Here is an 18,287-nt window from a genome sequence, read left to right as displayed (position 1 = left end):
TAGTCTCCATTTCTTTTTTTTCAGATTTAGAAAACTATTTATTTTGATGTTAGTATCCCAAGATTCTAGAATAATTATAATTACAGCTGTGTTCATTAGTACGTGTTTGCAGAGCACGCAGTTTACAGTCATCTTGAGTAGTGGGCACAGGCACATATGCAGCCTCTTTTGGCCCTCTTTCCCTCCCTCCTCCTCTAATTCCCCTTTCCCCATTTTTGTTCTTGCTGATGTTGTTATTCTCAGCTCCGGTGTACAGCACAGAGGGTTCACATTCATTGAGCTCATCAGGCTCCTGTCTGTGGCTTATCTTTCTCCTTTGTTCCCCTCCCCACCCTTCTCCTCTCCCTCGCCCCATCTCCTGACCGCCTTCCCATTTGCAAGAGACTCCCCCCACCAACCCCTGGTCTCCTCTACACCTCCTTCACTGTGCGCATCCGGCTTTGCCTCACTCACACGAGAGACACCATATGATATTTAAGCTGCTGTGTCTGATGTATTTCACTCCACCTTGTATCCATTTCTGCTCAGGTCTTCTATTTTTGCAGGCGCTTTGTTCTTGATCTTTTAGTTCTTTGAGATTCATCAATAGGTTCCTTATTTGAGATTTTTATACTTTTTGATGTTCGCATTGATTTCTATGAACTTCTTCCTAGCACTGCTTTCACAGTGTGCTCTATATTCATTTTCATTTCTTCAAGAATTTATTCTTGATTCCTCCATAGTCAACTGACCATTAATGCTAAGTTGTATTTGCATTAATGGTAAATATGTACTTGTGCAGTTTCTAGAGTTGTCCTGCTATTGATTTCTAGTGTTATTACATTGAGGTCAGAAAAGATGCTCGTTGTGGTTTTAGTTTTGGGGATCTGTTGAGATGTGCTTTGTGGGCTGCCATAGGCTCTGTCCCAGCAGCTGTTCCATAGTTGATGAAAGAAGGGGCTTTCTGCAGCTGTTGGATGGAATACTCCGTACATGTCCATAAGATCTGGCATTTCTTTGATTTTTCTGTTCCAGTGACCCATCTATTCCTGAATGTAGGGTGATCAATTTCTCAACTGTTATGGGACTGGAGTCTGTCTTTCCCTTTCAGTCTATTAATGTTTTCTTTCTATATTGGGTATGTATATATTTAGCATTATTATTTTCTATATTCATTTCTATTGATTTTATTCCATAATTTTTACTAAATATCCTAACTCTGTCTGCTCAGATGTCAGAAACTACTTGAAGTTCATGAAGTTGATATAAATTATTCATGAAGCATTTATCATCACTCAGGCACTCTGGAAGCACTTGCTGTGTGGTACTAAGACACAGATACTCATGAATTTGAAGCAAGACGTTGTTTCCCTTCAAAAAATGCTAGCAAGGGTATTGTTGGTGTATTAGTTGGCTTTCCATCCCACAGCAAAACACCTGAGGCAGGCAGCTTATGAAGAGTGAAGGTTTGGGCTGCCTTACAGATTTAGGGGTTTCAGTCCCTGGGCGCCTCACCCTTTGCTTTGGTTCTGTGTTGAGGCAGGCGTCACAGCAGGAGGCTTGTGGTATACAAGATGCTCACCTTGAGGCACGAGGAGCAAAGACCAAAACAAGAAGGGCTGAAGCACCAGTGTCCCTTTCAGGGCTGTGTTTCCAGTGGCCTGATCACCTTCCACCAGCCCCAAAGCACCATGGGCTGGGGACAGGCCCCAGCATGTGGGCCCTGGGGCACCACCCGAGATTCACACCATACCAGGTGCCTTTTTCATTCCGATGTCCAGGACACTGGTGCTCACAAATATCTACCAAATGAAAAATAAGCAAATGTGCTATTGTAAAGAGATGTTAATGATGTTTAAGTAAAATAAGATGGTACTGTTACTCTTATCCCCATCCCAGTTCTTCCTACTCAATCCTGCTCATAATGACTCACACCAAAAGCAAATTTTCATTTATCAAATTATTAAAATTTATTAAATCACAAAAGCATAGGTAGAGATTCCTTCTCTCTTAGCAGTGGGGATAAAATGAAGTTAAGGATCAAAATCTCACCGCTAGCAGCTGGGATGCAAACCCCATCATCCTAAGGGTGCAAATCCCATACATTTTCTGCACAACATGCGTGATTCTGCCAGCTTCAGGGCTGCAGATCAATAAAACATAAAGGACGAACAATTTTCTCTGAATCTAGCACCTGCTCTCTTTATTCGCTCTGACTTTGCACCTTCTGTAAGCCTGCAGTGGAATCTGCATTTCCTCTGTGTCTCTTGTAATCATTGTTCCCATTTTTGTCTACAGACAGCATAAGAGATAAGGATTTGTTCTCTAACCCCAGTGAAATGGCTCAAGTTTTGAAAAACTAACATTCTTCAGTGACACTTGATTACAGATCTAGGCACTACAAGAACCTCCAGAGGGCAGTTTTCCTACAGTAGCTGACACTTGATTCCCGAAGGTTTTAACCATTTCCTGTACATGTCCAGTCACCTATACAGTGGAGATTAATCCCGAGTCAGGATGCTGTCCCTAGGCAGGTGTTGAGTTCATTTCATCATCTGCTTCCATCCCTTGTGGAACTCTCTGGCCCTTCTTCTCTTCTTCCTCAAGACCTATGGTAAAACGTGGGCTCTGCTCTCACCTGCCTCTCCCCAGCAACAATATTAAAGTCAGAGGCAGTGGAAAAGGCAGCAATTTATCTTGCTTTCAAACTAATTGTTTTTATTATTTTTATTTGTTGTGGGGAGAAGCAATTCTCAAGGTATAATTTAGCAGGTTTATTACAATTTATTAACCCCTTCCTCTGCTAGGTGCTTTGCATCAAAAGGAATGCTGGACACCCCTACTGCAGAGTAGTTTATGATCCAGCTCAGCGCCCATGAGAGGACTGTGGGGCAGGAAGAGGGTCAGCTTACACTGCGGAGGACACGGTGGGCCCGGGACTGTTTCCTCCCCAAGCCCCCCGGAGAGTAGCGTCATTACCCAGGCAACTGTGTCGAAGAGACAGGTCTAGTGAGGATCCTCATGCAGGCACACGGCTTGTGGGAAGGGATTTTCTCTGAACAGATGACTCTGTCAGCAAAGGCCCTGAGGTAGGAAAGAGAGGCTTTGTTCATGGGATGGGGCACAGGCCGGAGGAGCTGGGACCGAAGGTCCAGTCTGAGAAGGTGGGCTTGGGCGTGGGTGGATCGGATTAGCTTAGGGAAAACCTTTGGGTTCCTTGTCCGCATGGTACTGTTGTGCTGCTGACTACACAATAACTGACCTGCCAAGAACACTCCTGTGAGTTATTTCAGTACCTTATTTTTCAGGTGTTTATTGATAAACACATTTCTAATTGTGGACTGTTACTCTCACCTACTCAGTGTTTGGTGGTGTCTGTTTCTGGTACAAAAGAACTACTTTTTTCTGTCAACAAAAACGCTTCACCTCTGTTATACCCTAACGTGACTCCCCAGTGGACTGGCACCTAACCCTGCCAGCCTGAGGTTGGCTGCAGGTGTGGCATGAACCAGCCATGAGGTGCCTGTTGGAGCCAACACTGAACTTGGCAGTGGGCATCAGGCAAACTGCTTTCTTCCTAGTTCTTAGTCACAAAGAGCACTGGAATGCTGTACAATAGACATGAGTTAAATCAGTCAAATTAGCAACAAACATTTTCTCTAGCCTTTATGCCAAGAGCCAAGGGACTCCAGAGGGTAATAAAAGTGGGTTTTTCATCAAGGGGCAGAGCAGTGGCGCATAGCTAAGACTGCTTCAGATCCAAGCCAGAGGCACAGGGTATTCGGTGGCCAGAGGGAGCCCTGGAGGGCAGGTGGGCTGAGACACTGGAGCAGAAACCTCGCTTGGGTACAATCTGATCAGACATCAGCTCACAAAAAAGGAAAGGAAGATGTAAAATGTGAGCCCCATGGCATAACAGTTGTGTTATGTGGACATTTCTGGAGGCAGCTAATAAAACTGACTCACTGTGCCTCTCAGCGGGAGAAATCCTTCGGCTTTGGGGATTGGGTGAGCATGAGACCTGTCCTGCCTGCCAGCCTCTGCCTCAAGCTGGGGTGACCAAAGGTCGGGGCACCTGTCCACTCCTTCCCACCGGACCAGGGACATGGCCACTGCTGACTTAGCAACAGGCAGCAGGATGCGCAGTCCCTATCCATCCCAGGGCCCCTGCCGTCCCCCAGAGCAGGGGGGAAGCTATGGCGCGTGCCACAGAGGGCTGTCGGTATCATTGAAAGCCCTAAAAGGTTCACCACTGTGGCCCTGGAGACCCCTCGAAATGCACCAGTGCAGGCAGGCAAGGGTCAGGCAGCAGCAGGCAGGATTAGAAGGCTGCGTCCCATCTGCTGCCACAGGGGGAGATGGGCAGCCGGTGACCCTGTCCTCCTGCCTCAGCCTGGGAGCTCAGGGGCCTCAGCACTGCCTCCTACACACCCCCGCTGAGCCGTCCAGCCTGGTCACCTTGAAGGCGAGACCTCTGACCCTCCGCAGCCGGAGGACCGATTGCCCTCCCAGGCCCAGGGCCTAGAAGGCCTCCAAGGAAGCAAACCCGGTGGCTTCCCGGGAGCTTTCCAGCCTGGAAGTGGAGGGAGACTATTTCTGAAAACTTTAATTACCAAAATAGCTCGTTAACACGCCACCTGGAGTAATAAACACAGTTGTTTCTCATTCCGTGTGGGCACCGGAGATCGTTCCGCAAGCGGGAAGGAGGGCAGAGCGCTGAGGAGCTGGCCTGGCGCCCTGGGCCCACTACACCTGCCCCCGAGCTGAGACAGGAAGCAGGACAGGCCCACGGCCCCGGCGGGCGGGCAGCCATCCCAGCAGTTCCTCTCCAAGATTGTTTTGTGGATACCTCATACTCATGAGTTTTCTTTCATTATAAAGTGCAGCACATAGGATATTTCGACATTTTTATTTTGAAGTTGTATTGCCTTCTGCCCCTTGTTGTAAAACACAGCACAGAGCAGGGAGCCACAGGAAAAAGAGGGCAAGACACCGAGGTCAGCGGGTGACCTGTGCGGGCCACCGGAAGCCCCCGCCCTGCCGCCGCGGCCTGACTGTGCAGGCCCTGTCTGGCCGTCCTTGCGGGGCTCAGTGCGTGGAGGGTCCAGGGACCGCGGCTTCCTTGCTGCCTGGGTCCTGTGGGTCTGCGCCTCCCTTCCCTGTCGTGTTCCCTCGCGGAGGAGCGGGGTGCCGGGCTGCGCCTGCTCAGTGCCAGAGATTCGCGTGCGACCCCCTGGTGCCGGACTCACTCGGGTCACCCGCCCAGCCCTGGCTATGGGCATGTCGGGGAGCCAGCCCCACGTCCCTCCCTCCTGCCCGCCTCTGCTGTCACAAGCGCCGTGGTGCAGACCTGGCCTGGCCTGTCCTGTCGGTGGCCTCCTGACCGCGACTCTTCTCTGTCATCGCGAATGCACTTCTGACAGGTCACAGTCTTAAACTTTTAGTCAGAAAACTCCTTGCTACTCAGAAAATCGCTTTGCTAGGAGCTCCGGGGAACATGTCTATTCTGTGTGCGGAAGACGCCCCATCTCGCCTCTCATCCCGGCCAACTTGCGGCCAGGAACAGATCTGTAGGGTCGCATCCGCCCTCAGCCACGCCCGGAAAATCAGTGTGTCCCTAACACCGCACCCAAGCGCCAAGCGAGGCCGGCCGCACGCCTGCCGTGGCTGGCCATGGCCCAGGGACAGGCATGCCTGTCTAGACGGACGGCGCACAGTGTGCGCGTGGCCCTGGTGGACCCCACCCCGAGCCTTCTGCAACCCGGTGCAGACCTGTCTACCCCAAGTCCTAGCTCCGCCCACCCCTCCCATCCGTCCCCACCCCGTCCTGGCACCATATGCGCTGAGTGGGACACCACAGTGCGGCATGCTTGTTTCAGACGACATCAGAGTGCCGTCACCCACGACACCTGAGCAGAACTGCACTCGGTTGTGTATCTAATGCTTGTAGATTGTTCTTAATAATTTTCCAATTAAGAAAACAAACACCTGAAATTGCACTTTGCTCTTCAGTTAGGAGAAGCCACCATTGTCACGTCGGGGTTTGTGTGCAGATTTGCTTGTGAACAGTTGGGCTGGCGTGGTGACCACTCAGGGTCTCTCATGTCCCATGTCTCCATCCCCTGGGTCACCTTCCTGGGGCCTCCCTGCTTCTCCAAGAGAAGACATGACTCTGATTATGGCTGCCTGGCCAGGGCTGACTCCTTTGACCTTCATCTCATAAGAAGCCCGCTGTTTCTGGTGGCGTCATATTCCTCTCTGAACATGGCCTTCTGTGGCTAGCACAGGGCAGCAGTACCCGCGGTGTCCAGGAAGTGGCTCCGGTGTCATTATTCTGAGAGGCTGCTGAAGAGCACTGTCTTCAGGATGGACAGCAGAGAGAGATCAGCAAGAGAGATCAATTAGCAAAAGGGACCCTAGGAGCCCTGGGAGCCCTCTGGCCTGGGCCTCCCTACGGCAGGCAGCCTCACTCACTCCGCCTGAGAGAGGCAGCATCAGCAGGGCTCCACCCCAGCGTGTCCCCAGCCAGGGCTGGGATCTGGCCCTGGGCAGCGAAGCGGGGAGGGACCTGGAAGTCACCGCAGGCGCAGGAGGGCAGAGCTGTGGAGCACCCAGTCCTCTGCCTCAGACTCGGGGTCCAGGCGGCCGCGCAGGGAGTGGCTGTTTCCCCACTGCTGACCCCCAAAAGGTGCCCCATCCCCTGGGGCTGCTGAGGGGACCCCTGCTCTGGTGACACACTCAGACCCCGGAACACAGCCAGCTGGCACTGTGGCTGCACCCCAAAACTCTGCCGGGGTCCACTCTGTTTCCAGTGACTTGCCAATCTAAGCCACATCAGTCTCTCAGACAGAGGCACCTTGTGTTTGGTGACTGGCTAAGGTACAATGAAGGACCGAGCCCAAATCCAAATCCGGGCTCCCAGGGTGGGCAGGGCTCCCCCTTCCTCACAGGCAGGGGTCCTGAGCCTGCCCTGGGCTCTGACTCCCTGGAAGCCACAGCCACTCACTCCCTGAGCCACGCTGGCCCATGACTGCCAGGGGTTTTCACACACCCTGCCCTCCCTGGCCTCGAAGTCTGCGAGTCACACAGCGGACACAGGCGCTTTTAGAGCCTTTCCCATCTCCGGGACAAAATATCCACCACCCAAAGCTTGAAGGAGGAGTTTGTTTCCGCTCCCATTTTCAGTCCGTGGAGCTCTGTAGAAACGTCTCGGTGGAGGGAAGGGCTCGGCAGGGCAGCCAGCAAGCAGGGCACAGGGTGGGGTGGCGGGACGAGGACACTGCCCTCCGGCCACCCAGTGACCACCACCCAGCCACTCCCGTGGACTGTGGGTCAGGTCAGTGGTGGCCCCACGCCCGAGAGCCAGGCACCCCTCCTACAGAGCCTTTGGGGGCACTTTAGATCCAAGCCATGACACCGGTGTTTTATAGAAATAACCAAACTCAGAACATACTTACAGCTTTACATGAATTAAAATGAAGTTGTATCAAAGAAGAAATCTTCCCCGTGGAGAGGTTGGTTGGAGAAAGTGTCTGCCTGCAGCGTCACTTCATGTACTCTCTTTAACCTTTAGGAGATGTACATGCAAGTTGACTTTGGTTTTAAAGGGGGGCAGTGTCCAGTTAACGGCACAGCCTGCACTGTAAGCGCAGGCAGTGTGGACTGGGGTGGAGGTGGGACTCCTGCGGGGCCAGCAGAGCCGGACCAGACTGGAAGGTCGCTGCCAGTGTCCCGTTTGGACCAAGCCCCAGGTAGAGGAGATTTGGAGCCACAGGAGCCATGAGAAGCCAGCGTTTCAGCTGCTTCTGAGCCCTCATGCGTGCTCAGTACTGCTTTTTCATGCGTGTCTGCTCTTTTTTAGACTCGAGTTCATTTTCTCTAGAAGGAGAAAATTATTATTTTTTTTTTTTTTTTGCATTACCAGGGATGGAACTCAGGACCTTGTGCTTGCGAGAGGCGGTGACACCACTGAGCTAAATCCCCAGCCCAGAGAAAATATTTTTAATGCTATCCCTACCTGGGCATCCTCAGCGCTGCTGACCTTAGGCCCTTGTTACGGTGACAACAGCTGTAAAGAGGACGATCTTTGGAAGTTACTTCTTGGTTAGGTTTTCCCCCTCGTGGCTTCAGACAAACAGGTGCTTTTGTATTTCTGTGTCTACTTCAAACCTTGAGACCTCTTCAAAAGTAGGTACTCCATTCACTTTGTTTAAATTTTTAAAATGTCAGTTTCTCTCCACTTATCAGTTGATGTTCAAAAGTTTTGAAAGAAAATAAGTATTACCATGATAGTAGATGATTAAATTATTCTGCTTAATCAAATCTAAATTTTAGCTTAAATAAAATTAATGTATGCTCACTTTGGCAGCACATGTACTAAAAAAATTAGTGCATACTAGATACTCTCCCTCAAAACAACATATACAAGTATTAAAGTCTCCTATACATATGAAATGGAATTTTAGAACAAATTAGAACATTTTATCCACATCAAAACAAAGGGCGTAAAAGAGGAATTAACATTTATGGCTGCATTTGCTCACTGTGAAACGTGCCACAGCAGCCCGGAGTGCAGCTGACCCTGCACTGTGGCGCCTTCCGTTCCTTCTCCCGTGAACCGGGGAGGCGGAGCTGGCCCAGCAGCAGCTGTTTCCGGTGTGCAGAGGAGCGCCCACACCCGCGTGCTTCCGACAGGAAGCGGCCATGTCTCCCCGCCTTGCGCTCCGAATCAATCCTGTGAGAAGAACGCGCCCGTCCGCTCCGTGGGTAAAGGCAGCGCGGCCTGGAGAAGCCGCAGGGACCGATCTCCCACGGCCACAGCCAGAGCGCGGGAGAGGCAGGATTCAGACCAGATCTTTCACAGTGAAAAACGCTATCTTCCAGTAAAGTTCCTGTGTGTCTTTTATTCTGCTTCTCGGGAGGCAGGAACTGCAGTGCACGGATGTTCCATTTTGGGTCTCTGTTTCCCGTGACACCCACCAAGGCGTGGGGTCTAACAGAAGGATAGCAGATGAGTAGATCCTGTTTGTTTCATTTGCTTTCAGCCTGTATTCTCACTCCGCCTGGTTGCGGAGCCCTGGCTTAGCTCTGTGTGGTGACCGGAGGCAGAGAACCTGGGCTCCGTCCTTCACGCCCGTCCACTGTTCCCTGTGTTTCTCCCGACAAAGGCTCCTCGTGCTGGCCTTCACAGCTCCTCATCTCTTGCGCTGTGCTGACCCAAGGACGCTGGACTAGCCCAGCTCCGGGTGGCAGGGTTGGAGCAGACCACTCCCAGCCCGCAGCCTTCTCCAGAGGAGTTACCCTGTGTGTGTCCGCCCTGCAGAGTAGGGGCCTCCAGGCAGCAGTGGGGCTGTGCTGCACTCTTCCAACCCGGCCTTCTTGTTTTCCTGGCTTTTCCCCACCACCAGGATTTCCTGGGCGTCATCTCCGCGGGCCCTTTCCATCGTGCTGCACAACAAAGGCGATCTGTTTGTTTTTAAACTGGGTTTTGCTGCCACTTCCCAAGCGTTCTTCCCGGTGGACACCTTTGGCTGTTCACTGCAGGGGTGCTGGTTCTGACTCTGCTGTCACCAGGCGGCTACCATGGGGTCCCTGTGGACATGCTCTGCTCAGTAACCCACTCCACGGCCTCAGCGAGTTGAGCCCGACACCCACCTGGCAGGCGGTAAGGCCCTGGTCAGTGACTGCTCCTCCGTGCAGTAAGTCCTCAGAGAGAGGGGACCCCAGGGTGGGTGCTGTCCTGCTCCGGTCATCTAGTTCTTTTGTTTATATGTTCAAGCACTTTAATTAACAAATGGTAGCTGCTCACTGAAGCAATTCGGGTAACGTGAACGCGTGTGGTGGAAAAGCCAGCACATCCGTCATCCAGTGTCCACCCCAGGCTCAGTTACTCGGGGCGACTCACAGGGCCCAGCCACAGGGAACGTGCGCACTGTCCTGCGGTTTGGTTTTGTACACTTCGCTTCATGTCTTACGTACAGGTTTCCCTCACTCTTCTGTGTGAGTTCATCGCACTTCGTAAGACACATCGCACTACACTCGCTGTTTCACCGCTTATAAACATAGGTTGTCTGATGTTTACACCTTATAACAGAATGTTAGTCGTACACCTTTGTGCCCTTGTGCTAATATTTCTATAAGACAGGTTCATAGAAAAGAAATTGCTAGATCAAAGGGGTTTTATCTGAGTGAGAGAAACCATGCCATATTTAAGCTTTGTGGCTGATTTACTCCGCCCAACATTATGGCCTCAAGCTGCACCGCAGTCTGGGGACCAGCACTCTCTCTGGTCCGCCAGGGCCCTCTGAGGCTGCTGGGAGAGCATTTGTGGTTAGAAGTTACAGGGGCAGGTACATTATTCTAGTCTGTGCTGATAGATCTGCTTTGAGTCTAATATGATACCCTTAAATGTTACTTGGGGCTTTTCTCCTGAACATTTTCAAGTTCCTTTTCTTGTGCTTTTGAAAGTTAGACAATAGCATGCCTGCTGAAGATCATTATCACCGTGTGTCTACTCAGGGTCCTGTGAGCCTCCCATATGTGGATACCCACGTCTCTGCCACAGTTAGGCAAGTGCTCTATTATGTCATTTAATGGATTTCCTGTGCCCTTAACTTCATCCTCATGACCTCGGATTGGGAGGACATACTTTCTAGCGCTTGGTGTCGTGTGTTGTTTAGGCTTTCAGCTGTATTTTTTATTGTGCATCAAGCTCTTCATTTCCCAGATTTCCACTTGGTTCTTTTTCAGAATCTTGTTGCTGAATTTCTTACATGTATCCTGCGTTGGCTTCCTAATTTTATTTAACTGTTTATCTGCCTCCTCTCGGCTCTCCTTTAGCTTTATTAAAATCAGTCTTCTGAGTGCCTCCCCTATTCCCTCCATCTCATAGCAACCGCCCCTTCCAGGGAGGACACCGGAAGCCTCAGCCAGAGTGACTCCCCCTGGCCAGGTTGGGGTCTCTGGAGCTCATGTGGTGGGGTGTCTACGGGGCCCCAGGAGGGGGCTATGCAGGGGAGTGAGTGAGGAGTGAGTGAGCAGTCAGCAGTCAGACAACAGCTTCCTTCCCAAGACCCTCCTGGCCTCCACGCCCTGGGTGTTGACTGGGACAGTGTGGACAAGCTGAGTTATCCAGACTGTGTAGGAGCTCGGGCTGCCCACAGCAGGCTGATGGCTCGAGGGGCTGCTCTCTCGCTCTCCTCAGCCGTGGCTGAGGAGCTGGGTGGCAGATACTGTTAATGCTTTTATCCCAGGCTCCAAGTTGCACAGGGTTCTCATGGCTCTGATTTCGTTTTCTCCCTGGTGGGTTGCCTCACAGTGCAGCAGCACAGCTGTACGTTGGCTGTTCTGTCAGGAGGAGGAGAGGCTGCTGTCCACTCAGCCAACTTGAGCAGCATCAAGTCCTCACACACAAGGGCGTCACTCGAAACTCTCCCTTTGTCCTAATTAGATTTACATGTTCTACTTGGAGTCTCCCACATTCCACAACAGCACAGTGGAAGCTGGGGATTACCTGTTTTTCAGAAGAAATGACACCTCCCACTGATGCTTTGGTGAAGGGTTTTCTAATCTATAAACCTGCTGAAGCTACAGTTTGGCCATCATCGCTTGCCACTTTCCGCCGTCCAGTAATGTACACAAGGCCGCCCGCCCGCCGTAGAGGTCTGAGCCTCAGTCCCAGCACTGGCAGGCGCCCACCCTTCACATAACAGAAACCTACAGCCGCCTGTTTTCCTCCTTCTTTTAGAGTTGATATATATGGGCGTAAGGATTCGAGTGGGAGGCGTACGCGTGTTTCAGTGCACGAGTTCACTGTGTGTGATACTTAACACAGTCACACGCATCTGTCTCGGCCAACGCTGCTCCTCTCCTGAGGCTGAGAACCTTCCAAGCCTTTCCCTAGATACATGGCCTTCTCAGACTGGCCCTGTGACGGCACACCACGACTCCCTGCTCCTTCCACGACTCCGCCCCACTGCGCCTCTTTCCCCGCCCCTTCTAGCCCCCTGCTCTCCTGGCAGCTGGCACCCCTACTCCCACTCGACTCAGATTGCAGGCGATCACCTCGGAAAGTTCTGCCTACTAATGAGACCCTTGTTTTTCGGTGCTGGCCCATCTCACTTAATGATCTTCCAGGCCCTCCAGCTCGGTCCAGATCACAAGTTTCATTCTTTTTGTGGCAGAGCAGCATCACGTGGCGGATAGGTCCCCATTCCCGTTAAACCCACGTTGTTTGCAGTTCTTGGCTGCCGTCAAGTGCTCAGTGGGGGTGCGCCTGTCTCTGGTTTTTTCATTTGTGTTTAATGCTCACAAAGCACGTGACTCTTTGACAAACTGACTTCATTTCTGTTGGAAATATTCCCGGCAGTGGGATTAGTTCTAGTTTTATTTCTTAAGGACCCTTCACACGGCTTTCCTCAATGGCTGTGCTAACTTACAAGGACCCTTTCTCTTCACACCCTAGCAGCCGGCTCTCTGATAGCCACCAGCCACACCACTCTGTGTCGCTGAGCGGCCTTTCCTGGCTAACTCTGGTCTCAGCAATAGTGTTTGGAAGCTATCAAAGTCATGCGCTTCACAGGCTCGTGACTGATCCACGCGTTTACATCAGCAAGGGGACAGGTTTGTGACATCTCTGTTGTGGCCACCAGGGAAATCTTAGTGAACAAAGTCAGAATCCTGAGCTGTGGAAGAAAACTTTTGTGGTCTTTGATGCAGACCAGCATGATCTCCTCAGGGGTGTTGCATAATTTTATATGTGGTTTTATGCATGAATCTTCAAGGGATCCAAAAATCTTGAGTCGTTTTCTTATTAAGTATTAAACTGTTATCATTATAAACACTGACTCCACAGCTATTATGTGCATGAAACATAATGTACGTCTTTGTGAAGTGTGATCTTTCTAGCTGTACAACAATGCCCCCAGATATATGGTTTTTATCTCCATTTAAATATCAGGAAGTGACAGTTCATGGAGTTTTAATTAAGTGCTGATGAGTGACAGGGAGCAGATTCATAACCAGGCCAGCCAGATTCTGTTGCCCCGAGTCTTTGTACTATTGTATGCAACATTAGAGTCAATCGAGAATATAATTAAAGAGTTTTTAGAGTAAAATACAAGAACTGAGTAAGTAGTAGAGATGTTTGAGTGGGCTTCCTAGGGTAATGGAGAAAGGGTGTTACAAACATGCAGCCTTTCTTGATGTAATCGTGGAAGCTGGAATAACTTGTCCAGGACAGCTACGCATGCCAGCGGGGCATTGCAGCTGAAGGTGAGCAGAGGGTCCCCGAGAAAGGTGGGGCCCGGGACCTGATCCTCGGAGTGATGAGGCGCAGCTGTGTGGCTTTTCAAAGAGAACAGTGGTGAGGGTGAGGCTAACAGAGGTCAGAAGGCTTCTTCCTCAGACTCGCTGCCTAGACTACTCAGGACCAGAAACCTAAGGGGATTCTGAGCAGCTCTAGGGTGAATGGCCTCAGGCTTCCAATGTCTGACATCCCCACATCTGTGCCCATCCACACTGAGCTCGCCACTTCCAGACGCACCGGCCTGCTTCGTGCACCCATGTTTGGGCACATGTGCTGTCTTCCATCGCCTTTTACCTACAACATGAGTTCCCACTCGGCCTCCAGAACCTCCTGAGTACGTTCTCCCCAAGACACCATAACAAAGTCTCAGAGCATTGCTGTCTGCATCTTTCGTCCTCCCCACTCACTGCCAGAGATGCTCACTGATCCACACAACCCAAGAACTTTGGAAGATACTGGAAGCATTCCTGCTACACTTAGGAGCAAATCGATGACGACAGCTTACTAATCAGGACCCCAGCAGGAGTCAGAGGGCAGCCGAGACGAGGATTACTGGAGGAGAGTCAACAAAGAAGCCGCTGGCAAAGCATGGGTGGAATAGAAGAGGCCAGAAGCATAGTGGACTGCCCTCCCTCCCCCGTCTCCAGCCCAGGCACCGTGACCAAAGCCACGATGCTGGAGTGTGGCAGACTGTGCGTGTTCACACAGATGGGTCTGCGGGCAAGGGCAGAGTGGGAGGGAATTTAGAGATACTGGACAATGACGAACATGTCCACTTCTAACGGGCATTGCAGCTGTAGAAGTATACAGCCCCAAAATTAGCAAGGTGAGAAATAAAAAGAGGCATTTCCCTTATTGAAAGCATGATTATATACCTGTAGATCTCAAAAGATTAATTAAAATCTTTTATTAAAAATTCAGTCATCTAGATAAAAATTAATGTGCAAAAATTATTAGCCTTCCTAGTACAAGTTGTAATGGAAAAATAATCCAACTTAAAATAGGATAAGATAAAATAGCTAGGAACAAACTTTTTAACATGTACGTGAAGGAAACTGTAAAATAGGACTGAAGTACATGAGAAAACAGGAAGGCAGCTTGGATGGGAGGCTCCGCCAGTGTCCTTCAGGGTCAGGGGTGAGACCATGCTGGGCATGTGCACTGTGCAGACTGGTCAGGCTTAGGGGCTTGCTCCTCGGCTGGCCAGGCCCTCGGCCCTCTGCAGCCCTCTGAGGTGGTGATTGTCGCGGTAGAGAGGAGGGAGACAGGGGAGGGAGGGCAACCACACACTTCCGTACTGAAAGACAGGTTACGGCAGTGAGAAATTGGCAACAACCGAAAGTGGTCAAGTTACAATGTACCCATTTAATAGGTTAAAGGCCAAACATTATGAATGTCTTAGACATTGTGCTATTTTAAATATTGCAATGTTTATAAGCATCTCAGTGATTCATCTTCAAATAGGGAATCATTTCAAGTAATCACTTCAGTCATTTTCAAGTAAGTCGAACACTTCCTTTGTAGTGAGGGCTGTGACATTCCAGGCCACAGAAGAAAACATGGCAGCTTCACAGAGGCTGAAATGCAATCACCTCCATCATATATTTTTAGCTGAAAAGATAGAGGTAAGAGGAATAATTCACATATATGTTCCAATTTGTGGAAAAGGGGTATGTTCCTTAATGATACATTACTGCGTGTGTGTATACAAGTGGCTGCCTGGAATCCCAGCACTGTGGGAGCCTGAGGCAGGAGGATAGGCAACTTAGCAAGACCGTGTCTCAATAAATAAAAAGGGTTGGGGATGTAGCTTAGCACAAAGGCCCTGGATTCAATCCCCTGCACTACAACAAAAATATATATATATATAAAGAGTATGTATTGGTGTTATCTTCACTTTACAAATAAGAAAACTGAGACTAAAGAACACAGCAACTGTCCAGGCTGTGAGCAGAATGTAAGCTCTGACTCCAACTCACAGGCAGTTTCCAGTGCAGCATGTCTAAACCTTAGCTTGCACACAGAGTCCACTCCTCCTCTTCATACCTCCTGTGCATGGCATGGGTCTGTTGGATCACAGTATGGTCTTTAGGGCCTGGCCTCTGCTGGCCCACTGTGAGCTTCATGAGGGCAGGCGCCCTGCAGGGTCCTCTTCATGTCCCCAGTGCACGGGCATGTCACGGTATAGAGAGGTTCTTATCAAAGGTGAGAATTCAGCAGCCATGTGCCCTGTGCCTGAGTGACAGGCAGAGCTTCATGAAACACGGGGCAAAGTGAGTTCCTGCCACAGTGATCTCCACCTAAGGTGCCTGAGTTCTGGGGTCCATCGGAAGCTCCAGCTTAGTGGGCTCAGAGCCACGCCATCTGGGCCCCAAACTGCCTGGCCGGAAGTGCTGTGAAAGCCAGTCACACTCAGGACGAGCTCTGACCAGACAGGCTGTTCACCCCAGCCCAGCCTGGCTACCGGGCACAGAGCACTGGGTGTCGCCCCGAAGGGATCCCAGAGGCCAGGACTGACCTCTGCTTCCTTGCAGGCCGCTCCTCCAAGGACGCCGTGGGCCAGATCTCTGTCCACGTGGACATCGCAGCCACCCCAGGCACCGGCGAGCACAAGGTCACCGTGAAAGGTAGTGGTCACGTTCAGATACCAAGCAGCCCTGAGCCCTTCACCCCCACAGCAGTCATGATATGAGAAGATGATTATTCTTGTGTCTACTTATAAAATACACATCAAATCATCATAGGATGTGCTGAGAATTTCTTCAGAAAGCCACAGCTTTGACTTAAAACCAAAAATATCAATGGCACATACTAGACTACATTATTCAGAAGATCTGAATGGTTCAAGTCCATTGGTGGCTAACTTTCAAAGCTGTTTATATCCTGTGGTTGGTACTGTGGTATTGATATTCTCTGAAAATTGGTACTGTGATTGGTGCTATAACTTGTGAACTTCAAGGTCAAGTCAGAATGTTCTTACTAGTCTCATAATTTATATACTTATTTCTTTTTTCTATAATTAGAAGCAAGCTGTCTGTTGTAAGTGTGTCAATTTATTGGATTAATACTGTAAAAACAGCCAAATGCAGAGGGCATTTCAAAGGTGAAATTTAAGGGTTACCATTTTGCTCATTATACCCATGTTCTATTTTTGTTTCATTACAGACTTGGCCTTTAACTGCCCACTTTGACCCACACCATGTTTTGTCACATGGTGCACACTGGTACTCTAACAGTGACAAGGCCAGGGTCTGAGGCAGATGGTGCAGGGACGTAGATAAATGGATGTGACTGCATCACATCAGTGCCCTTCACCAAGGCTTTGAAGAATACTTTGTGACTATCACAGATGGCATGGTTTCATTGTCCTTTGCACTTGCACGTCTAAGACACTGTCCCAAGGGTGCCATCTTCAATGTCCACCTGCCTAGAGCTGGGAGGCGGGCGGTGTTGGGCAGTCCAGTTGCCGGGTAGACGTCCACATGGTGGCCCTGGCTTGCACTTGGCAGGCAGGGCATGAGTCAGATGCCCGAGGTGGACTTTACAAATACAGCTGCTCACAGGACTGCAATACACTGTGATCCCATTTTTTGCAAAAATAAATATTGAAAGTACCGAAATTAAATATTGATTCATTGCCTCTGAAAGGCAAAGTTAGATTTTTATATTAACCAATTTCCAATGTATCTTCTACACATTTCGTGATGAACACATCTCAGTTTTTAGCATGAGAGCACCATGGTTCCACCTAAAGAGCAGCGCTGACTTCTAAAGAGGCAGACAGCACTGCGGCACGGCGGGGAGTGAAAGTCCAGTGAGCCTGGGGAGAATCAGCTGTCTTCTCCCAGGACTTTTGCATGTTATTGGGATTGGGGCATTACCAAAGGAAAGCTATGACTTCAGAAGTCACTTTTAAAAATAAAAACTTTAGTATAATGACCACAAGGAGGAAGCTAAGTTTCCTCACATTTATTGGCTACGCTTTCACATTCCCTTTGCCTTTCCATTTTGGATTTCAGTGATTGCTATTAACGACCTGCACTGGCAGACCACAGCGATGTTCCGGCCCTTTGTGGAAGTCTGCATGCTGGGACCCAACCTGGGAGACAAGAAGAGAAAGCAAGGCACGAAGACGAAGAGCAACACATGGTCACCCAAGTACAATGAGACCTTCCAGTTGTGAGTCCACAGCAGCCCCTGTGTCTTGACTGGGGGACCTGGCAGGGAGAGGGCTGAGGAAAGCGAAGCTGACAGGCTGGAGGCTCTGGGCCATGGCAAGGCAGGAAGCACAGGGGTTCCCTTCCTCTGCCCACAGTGAGGCAGAGTCACAGGAGCAGATGCTCTACTGTTGGGGACCCTATTGGACACCCTTTACCTCTAGAAGGTCCTAGAAAGTTCTGTGGTAGCAAAGCCTCCACAGAGATCAGAGCGAGCGCAGAGTCAGGGGCATGACCCCGCCTCAGGGCTGGGCTGGATCCGGGTCCGACTCAGGCCCTGCCTGAACTGGGGAGAATGGAGAGCAGGTTGCATGCCAGGGACCTTCAGTCGGCTCAGTCCCAGTGGGACTTAGGAATGGAAGGATGTGGGCTTCACCGCTGGGGGCGCAGAGGAGGAGGAGGAGGAGGAAGAGGAGGAGGGAGAGGAAGGGGAACGGAAGTGGGAGGTGAAGACACCACAGGCAGCCGACCCAGGAGGGAGCAGTGGCCTCCCAGGAGCAGCTGCACACCAGCCGGCCCGGCCCACAGCTAGGAAGCCGGGCCCCTCCTCTGAGGACACGCTCCCTGCTGGGCTCCCTCCGGCCCCTTCTGGCCAGGCCAAGCTGGCAGCCAGAGCTTCGGGAGCCGTGCCAGCGTGGGGGCCAGGCTGGCACCCACTGCCCAGGGCGAGGGGGTCAGAGTGGACCTCCCGGGGCTGGCACATGGGGCCGGAATGAGCGCGGGAGGCCACTAGGGTTCGGGCCTGAGCAGCTGGGTAGAGTGGGCACCGAGGTGGGGACGTAAGG

The 18,287-nt window shown here is 50.8% G+C and overlaps 1 protein-coding gene and 1 long non-coding RNA gene across 8 annotated transcripts in view; one reads left to right on the top strand and one right to left on the bottom strand.

The window, feature by feature from the left end:
- Positions 1-18,287, top strand: part of Unc13c (unc-13 homolog C) — a 456,112-nt gene that overhangs the window by 434,552 nt on the left and 3,273 nt on the right. For 6 of the 7 annotated variants that reach the window (XM_087217356.1, XM_087217351.1, XM_087217371.1 and 3 more), the window contains 2 exons: positions 15,820-15,912; positions 17,305-17,464. In XM_087217356.1, the coding sequence (XP_087073482.1) occupies positions 15,820-15,912; positions 17,305-17,464 (253 nt within the window). Of the gene's footprint in view, positions 1-7,903; positions 8,156-15,819; positions 15,913-17,304; positions 17,465-18,287 lie in introns of those variants that run through there. The other variant, XM_087217374.1, reaches the window with a different exon arrangement.
- Positions 14,631-18,287, bottom strand: part of LOC147830526 (uncharacterized) — a 28,732-nt gene continuing 25,075 nt past the window's right edge. The window contains exon 2 of the long non-coding RNA XR_015453498.1: positions 14,631-14,896. This is a non-coding gene — a long non-coding RNA (uncharacterized LOC147830526). The remainder of the gene's footprint in view (positions 14,897-18,287) is intronic.

This window comes from Heterocephalus glaber, unplaced genomic scaffold (assembly GCF_053883595.1).
Source record: "Heterocephalus glaber isolate CG9 unplaced genomic scaffold, H.glaber_assembly_v1.0 deba00000122, whole genome shotgun sequence".
In the NCBI taxonomy this organism is placed as follows: Eukaryota; Metazoa; Chordata; class Mammalia; order Rodentia; family Bathyergidae; genus Heterocephalus; species Heterocephalus glaber.
This window is presented reverse-complemented; position numbering and strand designations above follow the sequence as displayed.